At 34.8% G+C, this 19,889-nt stretch overlaps 1 protein-coding gene across 2 annotated transcripts in view; it reads right to left on the bottom strand.

Moving 5' to 3' along the window:
* spidr (scaffold protein involved in DNA repair) overlaps positions 1-19,889 on the bottom strand; it is a 49,673-nt gene that overhangs the window by 27,041 nt on the left and 2,743 nt on the right. For both annotated transcript variants that reach the window (XM_079409413.1, XM_079409414.1), the window contains exons 6-9: positions 13,380-13,603; positions 11,326-11,420; positions 9,105-9,282; positions 1,424-1,634 (exon numbers count right to left, since the gene is read on the bottom strand). In XM_079409413.1, the coding sequence (XP_079265539.1) occupies positions 1,424-1,634; positions 9,105-9,282; positions 11,326-11,420; positions 13,380-13,603 (708 nt within the window). The remainder of the gene's footprint in view (positions 1-1,423; positions 1,635-9,104; positions 9,283-11,325; positions 11,421-13,379; positions 13,604-19,889) is intronic.

A 19,889-nucleotide genomic window follows, 5' to 3' on the forward strand; every position in this document is an offset into this window, starting at 1 on the left:
TCAGCAACTCTCACTGATTTACGGTCTCTCTCACACTGCAAATCCCTGTAAGCACACATCTACACTACCATTCTAAATTAATACTTTAATTCAGCAAGGATGGATTAAATTGATCAAAAGTGACAGTAAAGACACTTATGATGTTACAAAAGATTTCAAATAAAGGTTACACTTTATTTTAAGGTGCCCTTGTTACAGTGTAATTATACATTTAAGTACTGAGTAATATTGATTAACTACATGTACTTACTATATGGTTAGTTGTTAGGATTAGGGTTTGTCTTAGGGTTACTTGCATGTAATTATGCATAATTTATTGTTATTATAATAGTAAGTGCATGTAACATGTGTAACAAGGACACCTTAAAATAAAGTATTACCCAAATAAATGCTGTTCGTTTGAACTTTCTACTCAAAGCACACAAATCAAGGTTTCCACAAAAATATTAAGTAGCACAACCGTTTTCAACATTGATAATACATGTTTCTTGGTCAGCAAATCAGTATATTAGAATGGTTTCTGAAGGATCATGTGACACTGAAGACTGGAGTAATGATGCTGAAAATTCAGCTTTGCATGACAAGAATAAATTACATTTTAAAATATATTCAAATAGAAATCTGCGTTTTAAATTGCAATAATATTTCTCAATATTACAGCTTTTACTGTATTTATCATAGAAATGCAGAATTGGTGACAGTGTATCTGTTAATGACAATATGATAATGCACATTTAAAGGGATACTCCACCAAAACATGAAAATGTCTATGAAATAAATTGAGAAATGTTGGGAAACAAACAACATTGAAGCCCAATGATTTCTATTCTAAAAAGGAAAAAAAAAAAATCTTAAAATATCTTCTTTTGTGTTCCAGTTTTAGAATGACATAGGGTGAGTAAAAGATGACAAAATACTCATTTTTAGGTGGCGTATCCCTTTAAGTGTTGTGTTGGTATGCTCACATTTTTGATAAGAGATGTCAAAAGGATCTCAGAGTAGCAGATGATAGTTACTCTGTATTTTGAAAACTGTGGCTAACACTTTATGTGTTTACAACCAACACAGAATCTGTATGGACAAAACAGCACTGCTTATTTTGAGTAGCACAATAAGAGAGGGGAAGTGCAAAGCCTCATTCTTCAAATGTCTTCTAAAAAGAATTTGTTACACCAGGGTCTTGTCGAACAGGAAAATTTGGCTTCGCTTTCACACTAAAGCAAATATTTATACATTAAAAACATCCCTCATAAATCATCTGCACTCATGAGTGTCACACAGGAAACAGCAGCTGTCTCCATTCCAACAGCACTTTCACACATTTTTATGTGTGGCTGAATTCGAAATCTAACATAAGACACTCGCTCTTCTGGGAATTTCAGTTTCCTTGCCGTGATCACATGAGAGAGGGCAGCTGACGAACCTGTTTACAGGGAATGGGTGTCTCGGTTGACACTTGGCTCGTCCCTGACCGCCACAGGCTCCTGGTTAACGGCGAAGGTCTGCATTTCTCCACAGTGACCGCAGCTCTCGGACCGCCTGCGTTATCCGGCTTAGTCTCTTCGCAGACTTTCTGACTGAAGTGAGTGTTGAGAATTATGGGATAACGTTCACCCTCCACAACCAGATTCTGCCTAGAGAGGCAAACAGAGGTGTGCTGGTCATAATGTGTTGTTTTTGGAAAAACAGTTACAGTATCAAATCTTTTGGAAATGCCACATCGTTTGATGGTTTATATGACAGCTTGGCAACATTAATAAAACTTAACTGCATTGATTTTTGTCTACGTTAATAGACTGACAGCGGTCTCGCTGAGCACAACCACCTCCACAGTTCTCACACACATAAAAGAGTCTCAAAATATCCTCAGGTACACACGAACGCTCAAGCCCGTCCCTCTCTGGGTGGAAAACAACTGTTAGTGATTGACTGATCAACAAAGATGCTCTTTTCCATTTCACAGGCAAACATGAAAACATGTTTACATCAAAACACTGAACTCAAGTCGACACTATTACTTTGTACTTGGCATCTAACAGATCGACTGTGAAACAAGCTGCGCTCTTGTGATAAAGGTCTGCCTTGGTGTGTCTTAGTAACCGAGCAAGAACAAACACACAAAACAAGTGTTAGATGTTGTTTGCCAAAAGAAAGATGTGAATTTGTTATAAATTTATACTGAGCTCCTTCTGAAGCACTACTCTTTTTTTTTCCTTTTCAAATATAAATAAAAGTAAAATAGCTGCAAAGTGGACCAGACTTTATGCCGATGGCTAAATGAGGCTAGTTTAAGCCTACCTGGCAAGGGGCTAGAGCTGCACAAGTGAACTGAATTGCAATTTTTCTGATAAAAATTGTGATTGCGAGTAAAAAAATCCAGGTTTGCTGTGCTTGTTTGTAGGACTGCGCACTTGGGCAAAAATGGCTATAAAATAATAAACTAAATAAAAATTACTAAATAAACCAAAATAAGAAATTACTATATTAGTATTGTAATATTCACTGTAAAATAAAAAAATAGACTATAAGAAACCTAATAATTTTATTTTTAATTATAATAATAAAACATTAATTTATTTTTACATTACATTCACTAAATGAAAATAATAAATTAATAAGAAAAATTATAAACAAAATTCATTATTATCACTACTAAATAAAATACAAATAATAAATAAATGAAAAAACAGAGTATTTAAGAAAAATAATACTTTAATAATGTTTTTTTTAATAATGTTACAACCATAACATGAAATAATACTAATAATAATGCATTAAAAATAAAAATAATTTATTACTAAAAAAATATTTTATTCCATTGTTTTAATGTATTATTAATAATATAACTAATATTATTACTAATAAAAACGAATAAAAATACAATAATTACTAAATAGACCAAAATAAGAAATTTATTACTGCTATTGTAATATTTTACTGTAAAATAATAAAGTATTTATGAAAGAAATTATTAATAAAATATATATTTTTTATTTTATATAAAATAATAAACAAAATTATACATGCAATTTTATTTAAAATAGTAAAAATAATTATTAAATAAAATACAAAAAATAAATAAAATTCTTTATTTTCAAGAACATTCAACCACTGAACTTCTATGAAGACAGAAAACTGCAGTGAGCCCTTCTTTTTGGTTGATAAGTGCTTCTTGTTATTACAAGCATCAGAAGATAGCTGGCACATTGCATTCCCAAATGCACGTTAAAGAGACTCAAACTCAGAGCAGATGCAGAGACTGATTTAATGTGGAGCAGCATTTACTGTGCACCGAGCCGCTCTGAGACACTGAAAACCCACGGATTAGAACAGTGCCACACTTCACTTAATGCATACATTCATTTAGTTAAATCGCACTAAGCAAGTTTGCCATTTTGTTTTATTTTGATGAATCGTGCAGCCCTACAAGGAGCTATGAACAGTTTGTACAGGAAAGTGTTTACAACTAGCTATTGATATGAAGCACATGGGGAAAAAAAGCCTGCAAATTACATGTATTTCTGTGAAAACATCTGCATGTTGGTAAGCACATACATTAAAAGCGATGTCATGGATGCATGAGAATGTACCATTCGCAGGGCCTCAGAAGTGGTTACAAATAGCTTGATCAATCTTTGCGCTGAGTGTAGGGTAATTTGTCACAGATCTGTTTCAAACAAACATGTCTTCAATAAACGGAGGCCTCCACTCCACTACAAGCCGGGGCCTGTAGAGCTCATGTCATGAGACGTAGCACGTACGTCAGCATCCAAATCATCCTGCCCTGAGAGAGAATTGAACAGATGCCAGCAGAGACGAGTAATCACACTGAACCTAGTGAACTTCAGCCAACTGCACACAGCTCCAGGGCAGCCAGCAAAGGCAAGTTTACACAGGAGAGGTGGAGGTCCTCTCCGCCCTACTGCAAACAAGCGCTTTTTTCAACATGCTGTCAACCCAAGAAGAATAGGACAGAAAATTCCAGTCTTTGACAATCCAGTGACAAGTATAAAAAAAAAAAAAAAGTCTCATTAAGTTTCGAAATGAGAAAGTATTTTTACTTGTGCAATAACTAATAATATTACAATTACTATTATAATTATTCAATTATTTATATTTTAATTTAAAATTATTGTATAATTTATCTACGTTTTAGAATAATACAGCCATTAAATCTATGAAATACTACCACTAATGTAAGCATCACAGGTAATCAAAACGTTCTTGTATTTTAACATCTAATATTTCATGAGGTGCATCATGGGATGCTTTTCCAAAAACCTTGAAGTTATTCCCACATATGCTGGGTATTTATTGGCTATTTTTCCTTCACTACCTGTCCAATTGTATTTATTTCTTTAATATCTCATTTTTTAAATAAATAAAAACTTTTTTTTTCTGTGTAGATACATTCACAATACACATTTTTTTGGTCTCCACATACTTCTCATAATTACAATAGTTTTGATGACTTTATTATTCTAAGATTAAGGTAAATATTAAGGTAAATTATTAATAAATATTTTTGTTGTAATTCAGTAAATACAATTTCTAAAATTAAATAATTATAATTTAATAATCAAAAATATTTTTTTTATAATATAACTAACTATAATTATACATAATTAAAAATTGTAATATTATAAACCATTTTTTTTATAAATTACAATAATATAATAAAAATGAGATACAAATCATATTACTACTTATAAGAAAATAATTGTTCATGCAAAAAAATACTCTTTTCTTTATCAGAAATTATATGCAAATAAAAATACAAAGCAAATTCTTAGTGATCAGGTGCACAGGAAATAAAGTCTTAATAGATATTTGTTAAGCTCAGTGCACACATAATCACATACACAATCACATCGCAATCGTGATATACATGTGAATGCATTTCCAGTGGATCTGAACAGGAAGTCTGAGAACAAACACAAGAGAGTGTGCTGACGTCAGAGCTGACACAAACAGGTGAGGGTGCGGCACAGGTGTAATCACTACTTAGTGATGACAGGTATTTCCTTCATAGCTGAACCGTGAAGAAGCTGGGAACAGTGTGTGTGTGTGTGTGTGTGTGTGTGTGTGTGTGTGTGTGTGTGTGTGTGTGTGTGTGTGTGCGTGTGTTTATGTGCAAGGGAGTTAGTCATCAGAAACACTCCAATACAGGCAGTATGGTGAACATAATCCACAGCGGTTACATTTTATTTATTTTACCTTTATTTAACCAGGAAGCCTCATTGAGATTTAAAATCTCGTTTACAAGAGAGACCTTGCCAAGGTAGCAGCCATACAGTAAGACAATTTTAAAATACAAGTACACATTACAACAATATTTAAACATATCCTCTCAACGAAAACAATCCAATCCAATCCAATACCACTCTCATTATGATGCCTTTAAATTCACCAATAGACACAAATGTATCTAGTTTTAGACCTTTTTGCAAATTATTCCATGCCCAGGGTGCATAATATGAAAAAGGAGTTTTCCCCAGTTCTCGAGGTATGTTAAAAAGCAAACACTTGGAAGAGCGTAACTGGTAATTGCCAGAACAAAGACAAAGAAGAGTACAGAGATCAGCTGGAAGTTTACCTAACATTGCTTTATAGATAAAAATGTACACGACTGTCATTTTTTTTGACCCAGACTTTAATGTATGGCAAATCTAAGTCAGAGGTTCTCAGATAATAAACTGAGACTATAAATGCAAAACAGCATTTTTAAAATAACATGTTTTTCAACTTGGAGAAGAAATAATTCATGTACAAAAAAATTTTCAAATTCGTGGAAAACTTGAAACTTTCAAGGTTCATCGGTTATTCAGTTCTTGAATTTGAATTAGATTTGAATGTTTAAATCTGAAGTGAACTTCAATAATTGTAAGTGTCATTTTTAACTAGAAAACAAAGGTTTGGCATTCGTTTTGAATGATGGTTTGAAAAAGCTTGTCTGCAAGTTTAAAGAAGTTTATAAACTTAAAAGACTTTATAGGCTGTTTGAAATATAATTTGAACTAGAATTTGTACTATATTTAAATATCAGAATATCTGAATCTTTAATTCCAATTGAATTTCCTGTGGAGAGTGTCCGAACCAATTAAAATTCCACCTGATGAACTGAAAGGAAGTGAATTATTAACTTTGGAATTTTGCCCAAACCTGTGTCACACTGCATGACTAATTCAAAGAACTGCAAAAAACAAATAAGTGACTGCAAATCACCAAAACCTTTTCAAAACGCCTCATGTATTTAGACACCAAAAAATTCCATGTCTGCATTTATCAACTTCCCGCACGTTTTTAAATATATTTGATGATATGTAAAGTGTTATCATCTGTTGCCCATGTTCTGTGCTGCAAACTAAGGGGGCCGAACTGGAGTCAATCCCTTGGACTTTCCAGGGTAAAATGAACTCTTGGACTTTCCAGGGTCAACTATGCCTGCCCTTAAAGCAAACACTCCGCAGGGGGAGAGAAAGAAAAAGAGAAAATGAGACAAGCGAAGAAACTGTGCCAGCAACACACTGTGCTGCATGTGTTTTCTATTCGGCCCTCTGGCCTCTGTCACAGTTATTGTGATCCGCTGCCTAACACTCCTCAAAAAAATAAAAAAAGGCGAGGGAAGAAAAAGGATCCAGCAATGTTTTTTCCCGGCTTGCTGGAAATGAGCTCAGAGCTGCCAGGAAGAGGCATGCAGGCCATTCCCTGGAGCTGAGGAATGACGTGGGAGCTACGCTACATGGGGGCGATACGGGGGGGAGAGAGAGGGGAGGGGCCTTTGCTTCCGGCGAGTCCTGGCCTCTCCACATCTCGAAGGATCCGTGGATCTGTGGTCCTCCCACACAGATGGAGATTGGCTTGTCTGTCCCTCTCACCTCCAGCCCCGCAGGCCTCTCGCGCTTATCAGCTCTGTGCAAAACACACGGCTGCACACGGCAAGACTCTTCCTGCCAACCTGCGGTTTACTGCTCGAACAGTGATTCATCACAAATTACCCCAGAAGATATAGGGAGATGTGCGTCAACGCTGTGCAACACGAGTGATCGAGACTCCAGTTGACAAAATTATGATGAAATTGTAGAAAACATTGCCAGCGAGTCAGAAAAGGAATTAGAAATTAAGTTCTGGGCACCAAAAATGTGGAATCTGGAATTTTTTATTTACAAAATAAATAAAAAATGTAAAAAACCTGATTATTTCCATAGTTAAATTAGGAAATTTTAGTCATTTTTATAAACCTGCCTTAGAAGAAAACATTACTGGTGTGCATTTTGAGACAAAATAAAGGCACTGATATATTTTAAGATCAGTCAGAGCAAGTTTCTTTCAGTTGAAACAGCTCAGACTAAGATTTTAGTCTGCGATTAGGCTTAAGCCTTATCTGTGAAACTGGGGGTAAATGTTTTTAAATTACTCTGAAAATCAGTATTAAGCCCTATTCGGACGGGACTAGTTTTCTAAATTCTTATCACCTGACGTCTGCGATTTTCATGTACCAATTCGGGCGGGACTAAACATCTCTGTGTTTATTACAGAGGTGGGAGGGGCTGTTTTGGACATCTGGGCGTTTCAGAGATCATGCGCTCTGTATGGGTGCATTGCGTATAGTCATTCAGATTGATTACCATCACACAAATACCATGGTGAAGCTAGTATAGCAAAACCCTGTTAATGTGTGGTTACTTTAATTTCACTCTAGTTATTTATTTGTAGTAAACCCGTGTTTAATTTTCATAAAGGTACATGTAATTAAAACATTATGTAATTGAGTGCAGAAATGAACGCAAATAATTTTACCTGACGCTGATTAAAATAGCCAGTCTTAACAGTGATCTGAATGTGATCTGGCTCTTGATTTTATTATTGCTTTTTTTTTTAAATCATTATTTATTTCTTTGCCGGGATGCAAATATATCAAACATGAGCACGGTAAGAGCGTCTACGGTAATTCACGTTGGCCAAAACACACAAGGAAACACGTTGTGAAAAAAACAAATTAACCGGCAATCACAGACATCGCATTCGGACGGGATTAGTTTTCTCAGAGGATCACTGAATTTGCTGAAAAACATTAAGTAATTTGTTCTGGAATTATTACAGAGGTCGTGTGAGAAAAACACAGACATGGCAGATTCGGACGGGATTAAAATCACTGTGAAACACAAATTTCTCTAACAACCCCCTGTCAAACTAGTCCCGTCCGAATAGGGCTTTAGGTACCTCCGTGAAGTTGGCACCCCATAAAAATAAATAATCCCCAAAACTATGCCATTCGTTTGTGCCGCAAAAACGAACGTTTGTGCTGGTTTGGTGTTTGAGATATTAAACGTTCTTTTTTTTGACCGTGTGACATCACTCTCCACCCCATGTTGCCCAAATCGCTCCAAACCAGCGCAGTTAGTTTGTGCTGATTTGTGCCATTAAAACAAACGCTGTATCTATTTTCCTTCCTTAGATATAACCAAAATATTTTTGGGAGCTGTGACGTCACTCTCCACCTCAGTTTGTCTAAATCGCACAAAACTGGTGTCATTCGTTTGTGCTCGATTTGTGCGGTTTAAATAAACGTCAAATAGATTTCCCCTTCTTAGAAATAACAAAAACAATTCTGGGCAGTGACGTCAGTCTCCATCCCATGCCGTCCAAATCTATCCAAACTGGTGCCAATCGTTTGTGCTCGATTTGTGCTAGTTTGTGCCATTAAAAGAAGCCCTGTAGCTATGACCAGTTACACAGCTCCCAAAAATATTTGACGTCACAGCTCCCAAAAATATTTTGGTTATATCTAAGGAAGGAAAATAGATACAGCGTTTGTTTTAAGTGCACAACCCAGCAGAAACTAACTGCTCTGGTTTGGAGCGATTTGGGCAACATGGGGTGGAGAGTGACGTCACACGGTCTAAAAAAGAATGTTTAATATCTCAAACACCAAACCAGCACAAACGTAGCACAAACGAATGCCATAGTTTTGGTGATTATTTATTTTTATGGGGTGCCAACTTCACGGAGGTGTATTAGGTCAGTAGCCAATAAACTGTTTATCATCATCACAGATAATAAACAAACTCTCTTTCAGCTATTTTAAGGAACAGGACTCTCACCATGGTGGGTAGATGTGGATGATGTCTCCAGGCGCAGGCTGTAACTGGGCGGCTGTGTCCTTGCTGAAAAGAGCCACACACTTTTCTCCCTCTGGCAGGCTGTCACACACAGCGGCCTGCATGCCACATTTCTCCTGAACTCCCAGAATCCTCAGCATCAAGACCCCTGGCCTCTCAGCTTGGGTCAAAAAAAAAAATTATAGTTATGAAACAATCTGTATATATAATTGAAGTCCTATACTAGGTCTCTATCAGAAAATCTCTGCTTATACTAGGACCAAATGTTTTGAATAAAGCTTAAATTTAAATATTTTTGATTGAACAACTTTTAATGTAGTTATACAGCATGAACAATTAGCCTGGAAGTAAGCTTTAAATTTGATAAAAAGACCAGCTCTGAAAGACGGTTTCATTCTCAAAGTCATTAAGTTTTGCAAAACAGCAGAGATACAACACAGGCGCAGTAAATGAATAACAGCAGCAGGATATTTTGGGTTATGCACTGAAAACTCAACACTGGCGCGATTTCAAGTTTTTCATTTCAGTCAGTTCTGAGGAAATGAAACAAAATCCAGCACTGACGGGATATATTCCCATGATGACTGTTCAAGAAATACTTGGCCCCCTCAATTGGACACATGAACACAATTGACTCAGCTGAAATCATGCCGAGCACAGCCAAGGCTTCAGAGAAGAACGATGTGTAATGGAAATTTTTGTGAAAAATTTAAAGCAACGAGAGAAACAGGCTACATTTACTCCATGCAATCGCATGCAAAAACAAAAATACAAGGAACACTGGCTATTTTTCAGTTTTTTGGGGGGAGGAAATGGTACCAAAAAGCTATGCATGACTATGAAAAAGAAAGAAACAAGTTGTTAAATGCACACACTGACATCTAATTTATTAGCCATGATTAACACCTAACACGTCGCATATAAATAAATAGATAAACATAAATCCTGCAACGAGCAAGAAGTGAGTGGGAGACACATTCTTTAGGCTGTGGAATTTTCTAAGGACTTATGCCAGTAGCAAAGCTGTCCAGTCATCCTAAATCCCTTTTCCACATGCAAACTTGAATGAAAACTAAAACAATTGCTTGAGAAATAAATGCAGGGTTCATATTAGTCGGCTAACATTACATGCACAAGAATGCACTGAATCAGTAGATATGGGAAGACAGACATTCAGCACTAGAATATTATTAAACCAATATAAATTTGAGATTTAAAAATGTTTAGATTGATAACAACTGTAATCAACTATTTATTTTTTTATTATAATAATTTAAAAACCATCCACCAGTGTTAATTTAGAATAACAGCTAAACAGTTACAAGTTGTTAATATTTGAAATGTTAATTTTATATTTAGTTTAAATTTTTTCATTAATTGTCACTTTTATCTATTGATTTATTTTTTTTAATTCTATATAGTTTTATTAAGTTTATTAGTTTATTTAGTGTTAGTTATTTTAGTACCTCAAAAATGAGACATTATGCTTGACAACTGCAGTAGCTGAAATAAAATATGTTTAAGTTTTAATATTTTATTCCAGTTAATGTTCATTTTATTTCAAGTAATGAACATTTAGTTTTACCTAATAATAATAATGATAATAATAATAATAATAACAACAACAACAAGTTTAATTTCCTAATATAATTTTACGTTTTCTCTTGAATTTCCACCATCAACTGAAACGTCAAATTAACTTCTTTAAACCTACATACAAACATACCTACACACACTGAAGACCCTTAGTAGGGCACTGTTTGAAAATAAATCCGTTACACCATGGAAAATGAAAGCGTCTGCAGTGTTTGTGTCTGTGGTTTCCTGTCGCTTTGGCTGCGAGACAATTACGTCCTATTGTCACCTGAATCACCTGAAACAAGCATGCTTTCACAGCCTCCTACTCCTCCAACTGTACACGGAGAGATCTCATCGCTGGAATATTATACACATTTCATAAAGCATGACAAGCAATTATGGAAATATGAAAACTGTGGGTTGGTGGTTAAATAATTTCCTGGTACATTCTTTGGGCCAGATCTGAAATTGGCAATATTTAAATGAAAAGACTTCATTTTTAATTGTGAAAACATAAGTGGTCAGGAACAGAGAAGTAACCACTAATGATCTGTACAGAGCTTACATTCAAGACGTGATTGAGTCTTCAAATAAACAGACAGGATTCAGATTGGATGCGTCTTACCAGCTGATGTGGTTGAGTTGCACTGATGTCTCCAGAAGCTGATGGCTGATTTTTGCCTGCTGTGGAGTCGGTTCAGCCTTTCAGCAAGACCTCCCCTAAAGAGAGAAATCACAAGGATTCAGTCCAACAGAACCAATAGAATCAGACCAACAGAATGTCTGCATTTGAATTAATCACACAGAATCATTCTAAAATGAATTACTTAGAATCTAATACAAATCACACAAAATCAATCCAAGAGAATTAAACCTATAGATTCAATCACACCGAATCAGTCCCACAGAATCATTCGTATAGAATATAAAACACACAATCAGACGTTCAGAATAACACATGATCACAATCTGAATCAAACCTACTGAATCAATTACACAGAATCAAACACACAATCAGTGTGATTGATTCACTTAACTCGCCCTGAATCAGTCACACGGAATTAAACCTATAGATTCAGTTGCATGAAATCAAGCCCACAGCATAATTTGCATATGCATTCAATCGCAAGGAATCAATCACATAAAATCAATGGTAAAGAATAAATGAGAATCGTTTATATTATAATAAATAATGAATCTGACTGAATCAGCTAGTATCAATCGCACAGAAAGAATCAACTAGAAAATCAATTTGAATCAACTGCACAGAATCAAAGACACATGGAACCAATCATGGAGAATCAGTTCAAATCAAATTGAATCAATTATCCCACAGAATCATTTATATAAAATCAAACAAATGGAATTGGTCACAAAGAATGAATCAGATATAATCAATTACATGGAATCAGTCGTAAAATCAATCATGAATCCTAAAGAATGAGCCCCATGAATTATAGATTAATGATTATAGAGAATCAACCCCATAGAATCAATCAAAGAGAAATCAATTAGATTCAATCCCATCGAATCAATCATATAAAATTAATAGTAAAGAATAAATGAGAATCCTTCCTACATAATGAATCTGATTGAATCAACTAGAATTAAGGCATAGAAATCAATAAGAACCAATGTCAATGAATCAGTTCCATATAGAGAGTCAATCTGATTCAACTCCACAGAATCAAACCAGAGAATCAATTTCAATGAATCAATCAAAGAGAATCAATATTCAGTATAATCTATATTCACTGCACATGGAAAACTGATCCATAATTAGCAAAACGTTTTGTCTTTCATAAAACAGGATAGGCTTCAATTTGTTACTGGCTTGTTAGCTAAATTACATGCTTATTACCAGAGCAGCTCCATTCTGCATGCACTTATTAATGCTTATTTGCTTTATGTTTATGATGTACATATTTGTGTTTTTACAAGTGGTTGGTAGTTTTTACGTGTGCTATACATTTTATGTGTATAAAAGCATAATAAAAAACATAAAAAGCCACATTAACTGACACTCGGGCAAGGGGCAACTTGTTCTGTGCTTGCCTGCAGAAGGGACTGAGGGTCAGCAGGAGGAGCGGTGGACTAACAAGAGCCAAAAAGAGACACAGCTCCCCCGTGAGGGAACAAACTTGACATGTCCTGCCTCTCCCATTCACAAAATCTGACAAACGACTCATTTATGGTAAAAACTTCATGGGCTAGGCTGTCTTTGATGGTGCACTAGAAAGCAATTGCTGAGTAATATCTGACAAAAGAGCCTTATGCATGCGGTGCTGGTTCTTGTGCGCATAGGAGGAAATACTCTGGTAAATTAAATAAGGTGACAAAACTGAGCAAAGGAAGCCACTCCTTAATAGCCAATCAAAAACCAAGCTGACCAGGTTTTTACGGTAAGGGTGTGGATGTATTATTAAACTACTTCACCTAGACATTGAACCCTTTTGTATTCTGTGTGTTTACACTGATATGAAACTTCGGGTGAACTTGGATGTCAAACATTGAAAAAAAAAAAAAAAAACAGTAAGAATAAATAACAGAATGATGGATTACTGCCAGTTAAGACGATAAATCCCAATCATAAAGCCAGTCACTGAACTCAAATTGAGTTCATCTTGCACAGGGTTGCACCAAAATTAAGGATTAAGATCCAGGCGCCATAGATCATACCTTTCAAACCTCCTCCTCTTTTTACTCGAGTCTTCTGGGGTCTTGATGCTCTTAGGGATTTGTTTCTGAGGTGTCTGAAGAATCGCCTGAGCAGATCGGACCCACTCACTGACCGACTGCCTGCTGGACTCGGCTGGGTCAAGAAAGGATGAGTCCGCTCTGCTTTCTTCTGGATCTTCATCATTATCGTCGTAAGAGGAGTAGTCTGAAATCTGGGTTGGTGACTAAAAAGGAGAGTTTCACATGTAGTTATTTGATTTGCTTTTATCCACAACAATGTTGTTACTGTTAATTAAAACTATTAAGAATTTCCGTTAATTGAAAAAGTTGAAAAAATACAAATATTACATACATTTTTTTTATAACTTATCATTAAAAAACAAAAAGGAGAAATGTTGCCTTGGCAACTAACTTAAATTAATTTTAAGTTGAAGTATTAAAATGACTAAACCTGAAATAAAAATAAATTAAAAGTTTAACAAAATTATATAAAAAAAATTATAAAAGTACATAAAAATTAAACTAACTAAAATTGAAATAAAATATGTAAATAAAAGCTAGTTCAAAATATCAATAAACAGTATAATATAGTAAAAAAAATAGCATATAAATATTACTTAACATTAATTCAAAGCCACTTACAAATGATGAACAAAATACGCAATGAAAGGACATTTTAAGACTATTTTTTTTTTTTGCAAATAAAAACATTATCAAATATAAATATTAAATGAAAACCTAAACTTAAAAATGATTAAGTCCTAAAATTACTAAAACTAAAACTGAAATGAAAATAAATTAAAAGCTAAACAGAATTATTATAAAAATGACAAAAAGTGCATATAAAGTTCAAAATATCAATAAAAACAATCTTTTGGCACTTAAAAATGAGGAACATCACATGCATGAAAGGGCATTTTAACTTGTTCTGTTTTGTTCTATTTTATTTTGGGTGGTTTGCAACTTTTCATTGACAGAAGAGCAGGCAAAGAAAAATAAATTATTTAGAGAGAGAGAGAAGGAAGATAATATGATAACTGGGGATACAATGCATGTCAGATTCGAACCTGCACCATCAAGGCTCAAGGTCAAAAACTAACTGAAGATCTGCAGCCTCTAGTTCAAGGTCTGCCTCATAAACGGCTTCCTTAATGTCTCAAGGTTTGATTATAAAATGAACATTAAAAGTGCAAAGCCAAATTTCAGAGTCACAGTAATAAACTAGCAGAACATCACAAATCTCAATATTGTATGTCTAAATTAAACTAAAACCTTGAAAAATATTGTGATTGAATGTTCCAGCACAAAGACTTTCAAGAAAAACGCCCTAAGCGTTCAATCTTCACTGCCCATCTGCCTAGAGGCCAATACATTTAACAATTAATCTCACAGGTACTCAGTTCTCAAGCTAAATGACGCAAACAAAACTCTCGGCCCACAATTACACAAATTATGAGACCAAGCTGCCGCCAAACAGGTGTTACGAAAAACAGCAGTCTGTGTTTTCACCGTATTCACATGTCATGCTGGGATATGAAAGTCAACAGAGTTTCAAGCTGAGCCTTAAAAATGAAGAGAACCTTAAAAAAGTCTTTACAGATGGCTGAGGGCCACCAAAGCAAAGCCAAAAACCTCATGATCTATGAACCAGTACCTTGTACAACACGATCATAATTCAAACTCACGCTTCACATGGATGCTGGAGAAGAAAATAAGTGAGAAGGGCAAAGGTGGGAAGCTAAAAAACAAGAACTCAATGACCTCCCATTAATTCTCTCCTCCTGCTCATATCGTAATTCCCAATGGGGCCCTGAAAATTCAATCTGAGCATCTGCCTATCCAGCACTGCATTAATTTCAACCTCTGCTCTCTGGAAAAGGCTTGGAATCAGTCTTCTAAAGTACTGCCACTGCACTCTTAATCCACATCCAACTCCCACCCATGCTTCCCACGTACAACACTTGCCTTTTAGTTACTAAATCTAAAATCACCGGCTGTGTGAGTTGCATATTGTTGAACTAGTCAGTGGTGTTTGCTAAGGCAACAATCACTGTTATTATTATTGCTCATACTTAGGGTTAAGGGTTTCTTCAAATAAATAATAAATAGAAGATAAAATAGGCGTAAAAATAAAATGTCATAGATGTACATTCAAAGAAGAACAGAGAATATCTAGAAAAGTACTGTAACTGGTCTTTAAAAATCACTTTACACCGTGTCTACACCAGACGCGAGCGGCGCGGCGTGTCCGGTGTAGACACGGTGTTAAGGGGTTAACCTAACCTATCACTGCAAAAAAATATCTTTACCTATTTCAACCTCTCAAAAAATGTGTACAAGTTATTTTAACTTAAATTACATTAAACCAACTTAAAAAAAAATCTAGTTAAATTTGATCTTTTTTTAATTTTATGTAACTTAAAAAGTGTACAATATAGATATAAATAGATACAAATGTTTTGATGTTGAGATGTGTGTGTGTATATGTATTTATAAATATATTATAACGCATAAACATTATATATAGAAATATGACATACACTATATATATATATATATATATATATATATATAAAATCATTAAATATATCCAAATAATTGGCATTATAAAATGCGTGTGTGTGTGTATGCACACAATATATGTCTATGTGTATGTATGTAATGTGTATGTATGTACAGTTAAATATATACAGTCAAACCAAAATTCTCACATTAACAGTTTATTCGCTATAGTTTAGAAAATGAAATTGTGTCAGAACAAATTCATCTTGATAATGTCAGATAACTTTGACAGAAAGGTATGCAACAAAACATGGTCAGGTCAAAGTGTCAAATCAATTAATTTTTGCTCCCAAATTTTTATAAATTTTACTGGTAGTCCATTGTATGAAGAATTTTTGGGTATGTCACAGTTTTACTTTTTTTTGCTATCCTCAAAAAAAAAATATCAAAAATTATATCTGGTGTCCGAATAATTTTTGGTTTGACTCTGTATACATACAGTGGTGGCCAAAATTATTAGAACCCTAGTATTTTCACCAGCTAAAAAATGGTTTTAAGTCAGTTATTTCTACCTTTTGCTGTAGCGTGTCAGTAGGAAATATCAGTTTACATTTCCAAACATTAATTTTGCCATTAATTGTAATAATCCAGTGTGATTTTTGTTTGCACAAGGAGTCTGACAACAGCCAGTGCTCCACACAGAGATCTGATCTCATCATCATCCAGTCTGTCTGGAGTAACATGAAGAAACAGAACAAACTGAGACAGACTAAATCCAGAACAACTGTGGCAACGTCTCCAAGATGCTCCAAGAAACCTACCTGCAGTACTGTTAAAAGTTCTAGACACTTGTGTAAAAATGCTGTAAAATTAGGATTTTTTTTATCAATTAACTTCTATTAACTAAATTAAATCAACATTTGTTGTGACCATCCTTTGCATTTAAAGCAGCTTTTGCACATAGCTTTTCAGGTAGGTCTCTTGAAGCATCATGGAGATGTATTTAAGATTTCAAATATTTAAGTTTTGTTTACTTATATAGTCTTAATTTATAAACAGGAAAACTACAACTTTTCTGTCCACAGGAACATTGCATATACGTCTTCCTCATACTCTTGTTTTAAACTGAACACTGGGATATCTATACGTCGCATGCAGATCCCACAGTCCTTTGTGAAAATTAAAGAATTGATTCCAAAGGCATTATGGGAAAATCTACAAGGCAATCTGAGATGTGAAGAGAGACATCCAGCCCTGATAAAGCACAAACACTCAAACAAACAATGGAAAAAGACAGAAGATACATTCCACAGATGGACCTGAAGATATGACTCAGGCCCGATGATATACGATATATGACTCATTTACCTCATGACAGGTCGTAAAAGATGGAGGTAAAGGGAACAGGAGGGAGTTATGTTTGTGTGTGTGAGCGTTTGTGGTTGCATTGTCACAAACTGGTTTTCTTATGGAAAAAATCGTCTGCCTCCTTATCATGTGGAGACACGAACGGCATTCCAGCCTGCCGAACAGCCAACACACTGTTTTATTTGAATCAACTTGACCCTACAGGGCAGCCTGCCAGCAAACAGTGCACTACGCGCGCTCTCTGTCTTTCTCTCTCTGCGCAGTACACTATGTTCCTGGCCCAAGCTCAAAAATGTGTTCACCCTGCACTGGCTCAAAATGAATGGAGGAGTACACAAACTTTTTGCTCTATCAGATCTATCTCACTCCCAATTGTTTTGTTTAATTTAGACATGTAGTATAGGGGCACTTCCCAAACCAGCGGGAACAGGACGGAACCACTGCGTTACGGAGAGGGATGCCAGGCCACAGAAAAGTGTGTCATCACCGAGGACCCCTAGTTTGGTTTGCAATTGCAGGAAAACAAACAGGAAATTTATTATAGGTAGAACTGCAGGTGAAATTAATTGAGAAATAAAGCAACATGTGGTTGATGTCTAGACGCATATCTGTCATTTTCCTCTCTTCCTGTAAATGGACACAAAACATTTTTCCTACGAAAGCCGGACAAGTAAACAATCCGTTTTTTTTTTTTTAAACAAATGGTTTCAATCTTGAATCCAGGAAGCGGGGCTGATTTAAAAGACACTTTTAAAAGAAGGCATGGGAATAAAAGCTAAACATAGATGTGATTTGGAAGAGTTCGAGGCTGACATATTTCAGACAGAGATGTTGCAGAATCCTTCATGACACCTTGGGAAAATTTTCAAATGACATTTCAAAGATGCTCTTTTTTTAAATAAAAAAAACCAGTCTGATCAGTTGGGGGAACAAAACTAAACGCACATAATTGTTCCCACATCTTCTGTTGTTGACGTCAAAGATGTTCAATCAAACTCTATGGTATTTTGGCACAAATTCATCTGTCACTTGGTAAAGCTAGACAAATTATATAGATATCAACATAGACAGTTCAAGTGACATGCCACATTCTCAAAAACCATGAACAAAACTACAAGAGGTGAAAGAAAACACTCAGAAATGAAAGAATATTAATTAAAAAAAATCACTCACAAAAGATAAACATGATTTGCACCAACCACAATGTGTTCTGTGTGGTGAATTATTGACTGCAGAGATTAAAATTATGTAATTATTAATTATGTAATTATTTATAATAATGCATCTATTTATTTTAACATTTTAAAATATATTTATATTTAATTAATTTAATATTATATTAATTTTATTAATGTAATAATTAATTCAACCTTTATTTTGAAGCAACTTCTGTTTACTTCTGATCTGTACAGCAATCAGTTGTGGTACTGAGTTTGGTTGCAATTTAAGGTGCATTAAACCATTGATCTAGATTTTTAAGGTTCCTTGACCTAAATGGTTCAGAGAAACATTTTTAAAGAATCTTTAAAGTTTTTTTTTTTTTCATTTACAATGACAAAGAAATTTGTATCTTCTTGAGTTCTAGAGTGTTCTCAAATTATTAACTGGATCTGCACCACAAGACCAAACTACAAGGAAAAAAGGTTTCAGCAATGTGTGATGTGATGCCTTCCAACTATTCCAACTTTTAATGAGTCAAATCAGAGCTGTGTTTATGCAGTGCTTCCACATGACAAATTTGTCTAACATTGACCTTCCAGGAATCTGAAGAACTATCTAGTCTGGATGAAATTACAGTCTATGACAGTAACTGTGAATTGTACCATTATGACAATAAAATGTATCATGCTGAATTATGATAATCATGGTCAACGATCACTAGCATAAGACAGATCACTTCATGATGTCATTGCTGATGAGACAGACATCGAAAAATTCCTGGTATAAAACATAAGGATATTTTTGAAATAGATCATTCCAAAATGTAAATTAGGTCATCATTGAATCACTCCCATGTCATTCCAAAACTGCATGACTTTCATTTGGGGAGCACAAAAGACATTCTGAAGAATTCAGAATGATTCAATGAAATAAAATGAAAGTCAATCGGATCCAAAGATGTTTTTTTATTGTGTGGACAAAAGCCGTTGCACCATTCACATTTAAAAAAACTGAACCTGAACTGTGTTTGCAACCCAACTCATAACCAATTCACTACCATTACAGGTGCTAAGCTACGCACACAGTTATTAAATTACCTAATTAACCCTCACTGCCTCATCTAATTTACATTCTCACACCAGAGTATACTATAAAGCATATTTCTAATCTAAATCTAGCTACTTTGTTTTGCATTATTTCACTTAGCTTGTCTAAGACATCTCAGAAAAGACTTGTACTCCACTTTGACTTTCACATGCAATATGGATTACATATTATATACAGTTATAAGATGCATAGTACTGTACTGTCACTTTTAATGGTGAAAACCATCATTCTAAATTGGCATAACAACATATCTGAGTTAGACCGGCATTATTTGCATTTTATACCTAAAACTAAAATGACAAAGTCATTTCATGTGTCATGTGGAAAATATTTGATCTTTATTCATATGACTTGAGTGAGACATGTACGCTA

Source organism: Barbus barbus (genome assembly GCF_936440315.1).
Source record: "Barbus barbus genome assembly, chromosome: 46".
Taxonomy (NCBI): Eukaryota; Metazoa; Chordata; class Actinopteri; order Cypriniformes; family Cyprinidae; genus Barbus; species Barbus barbus.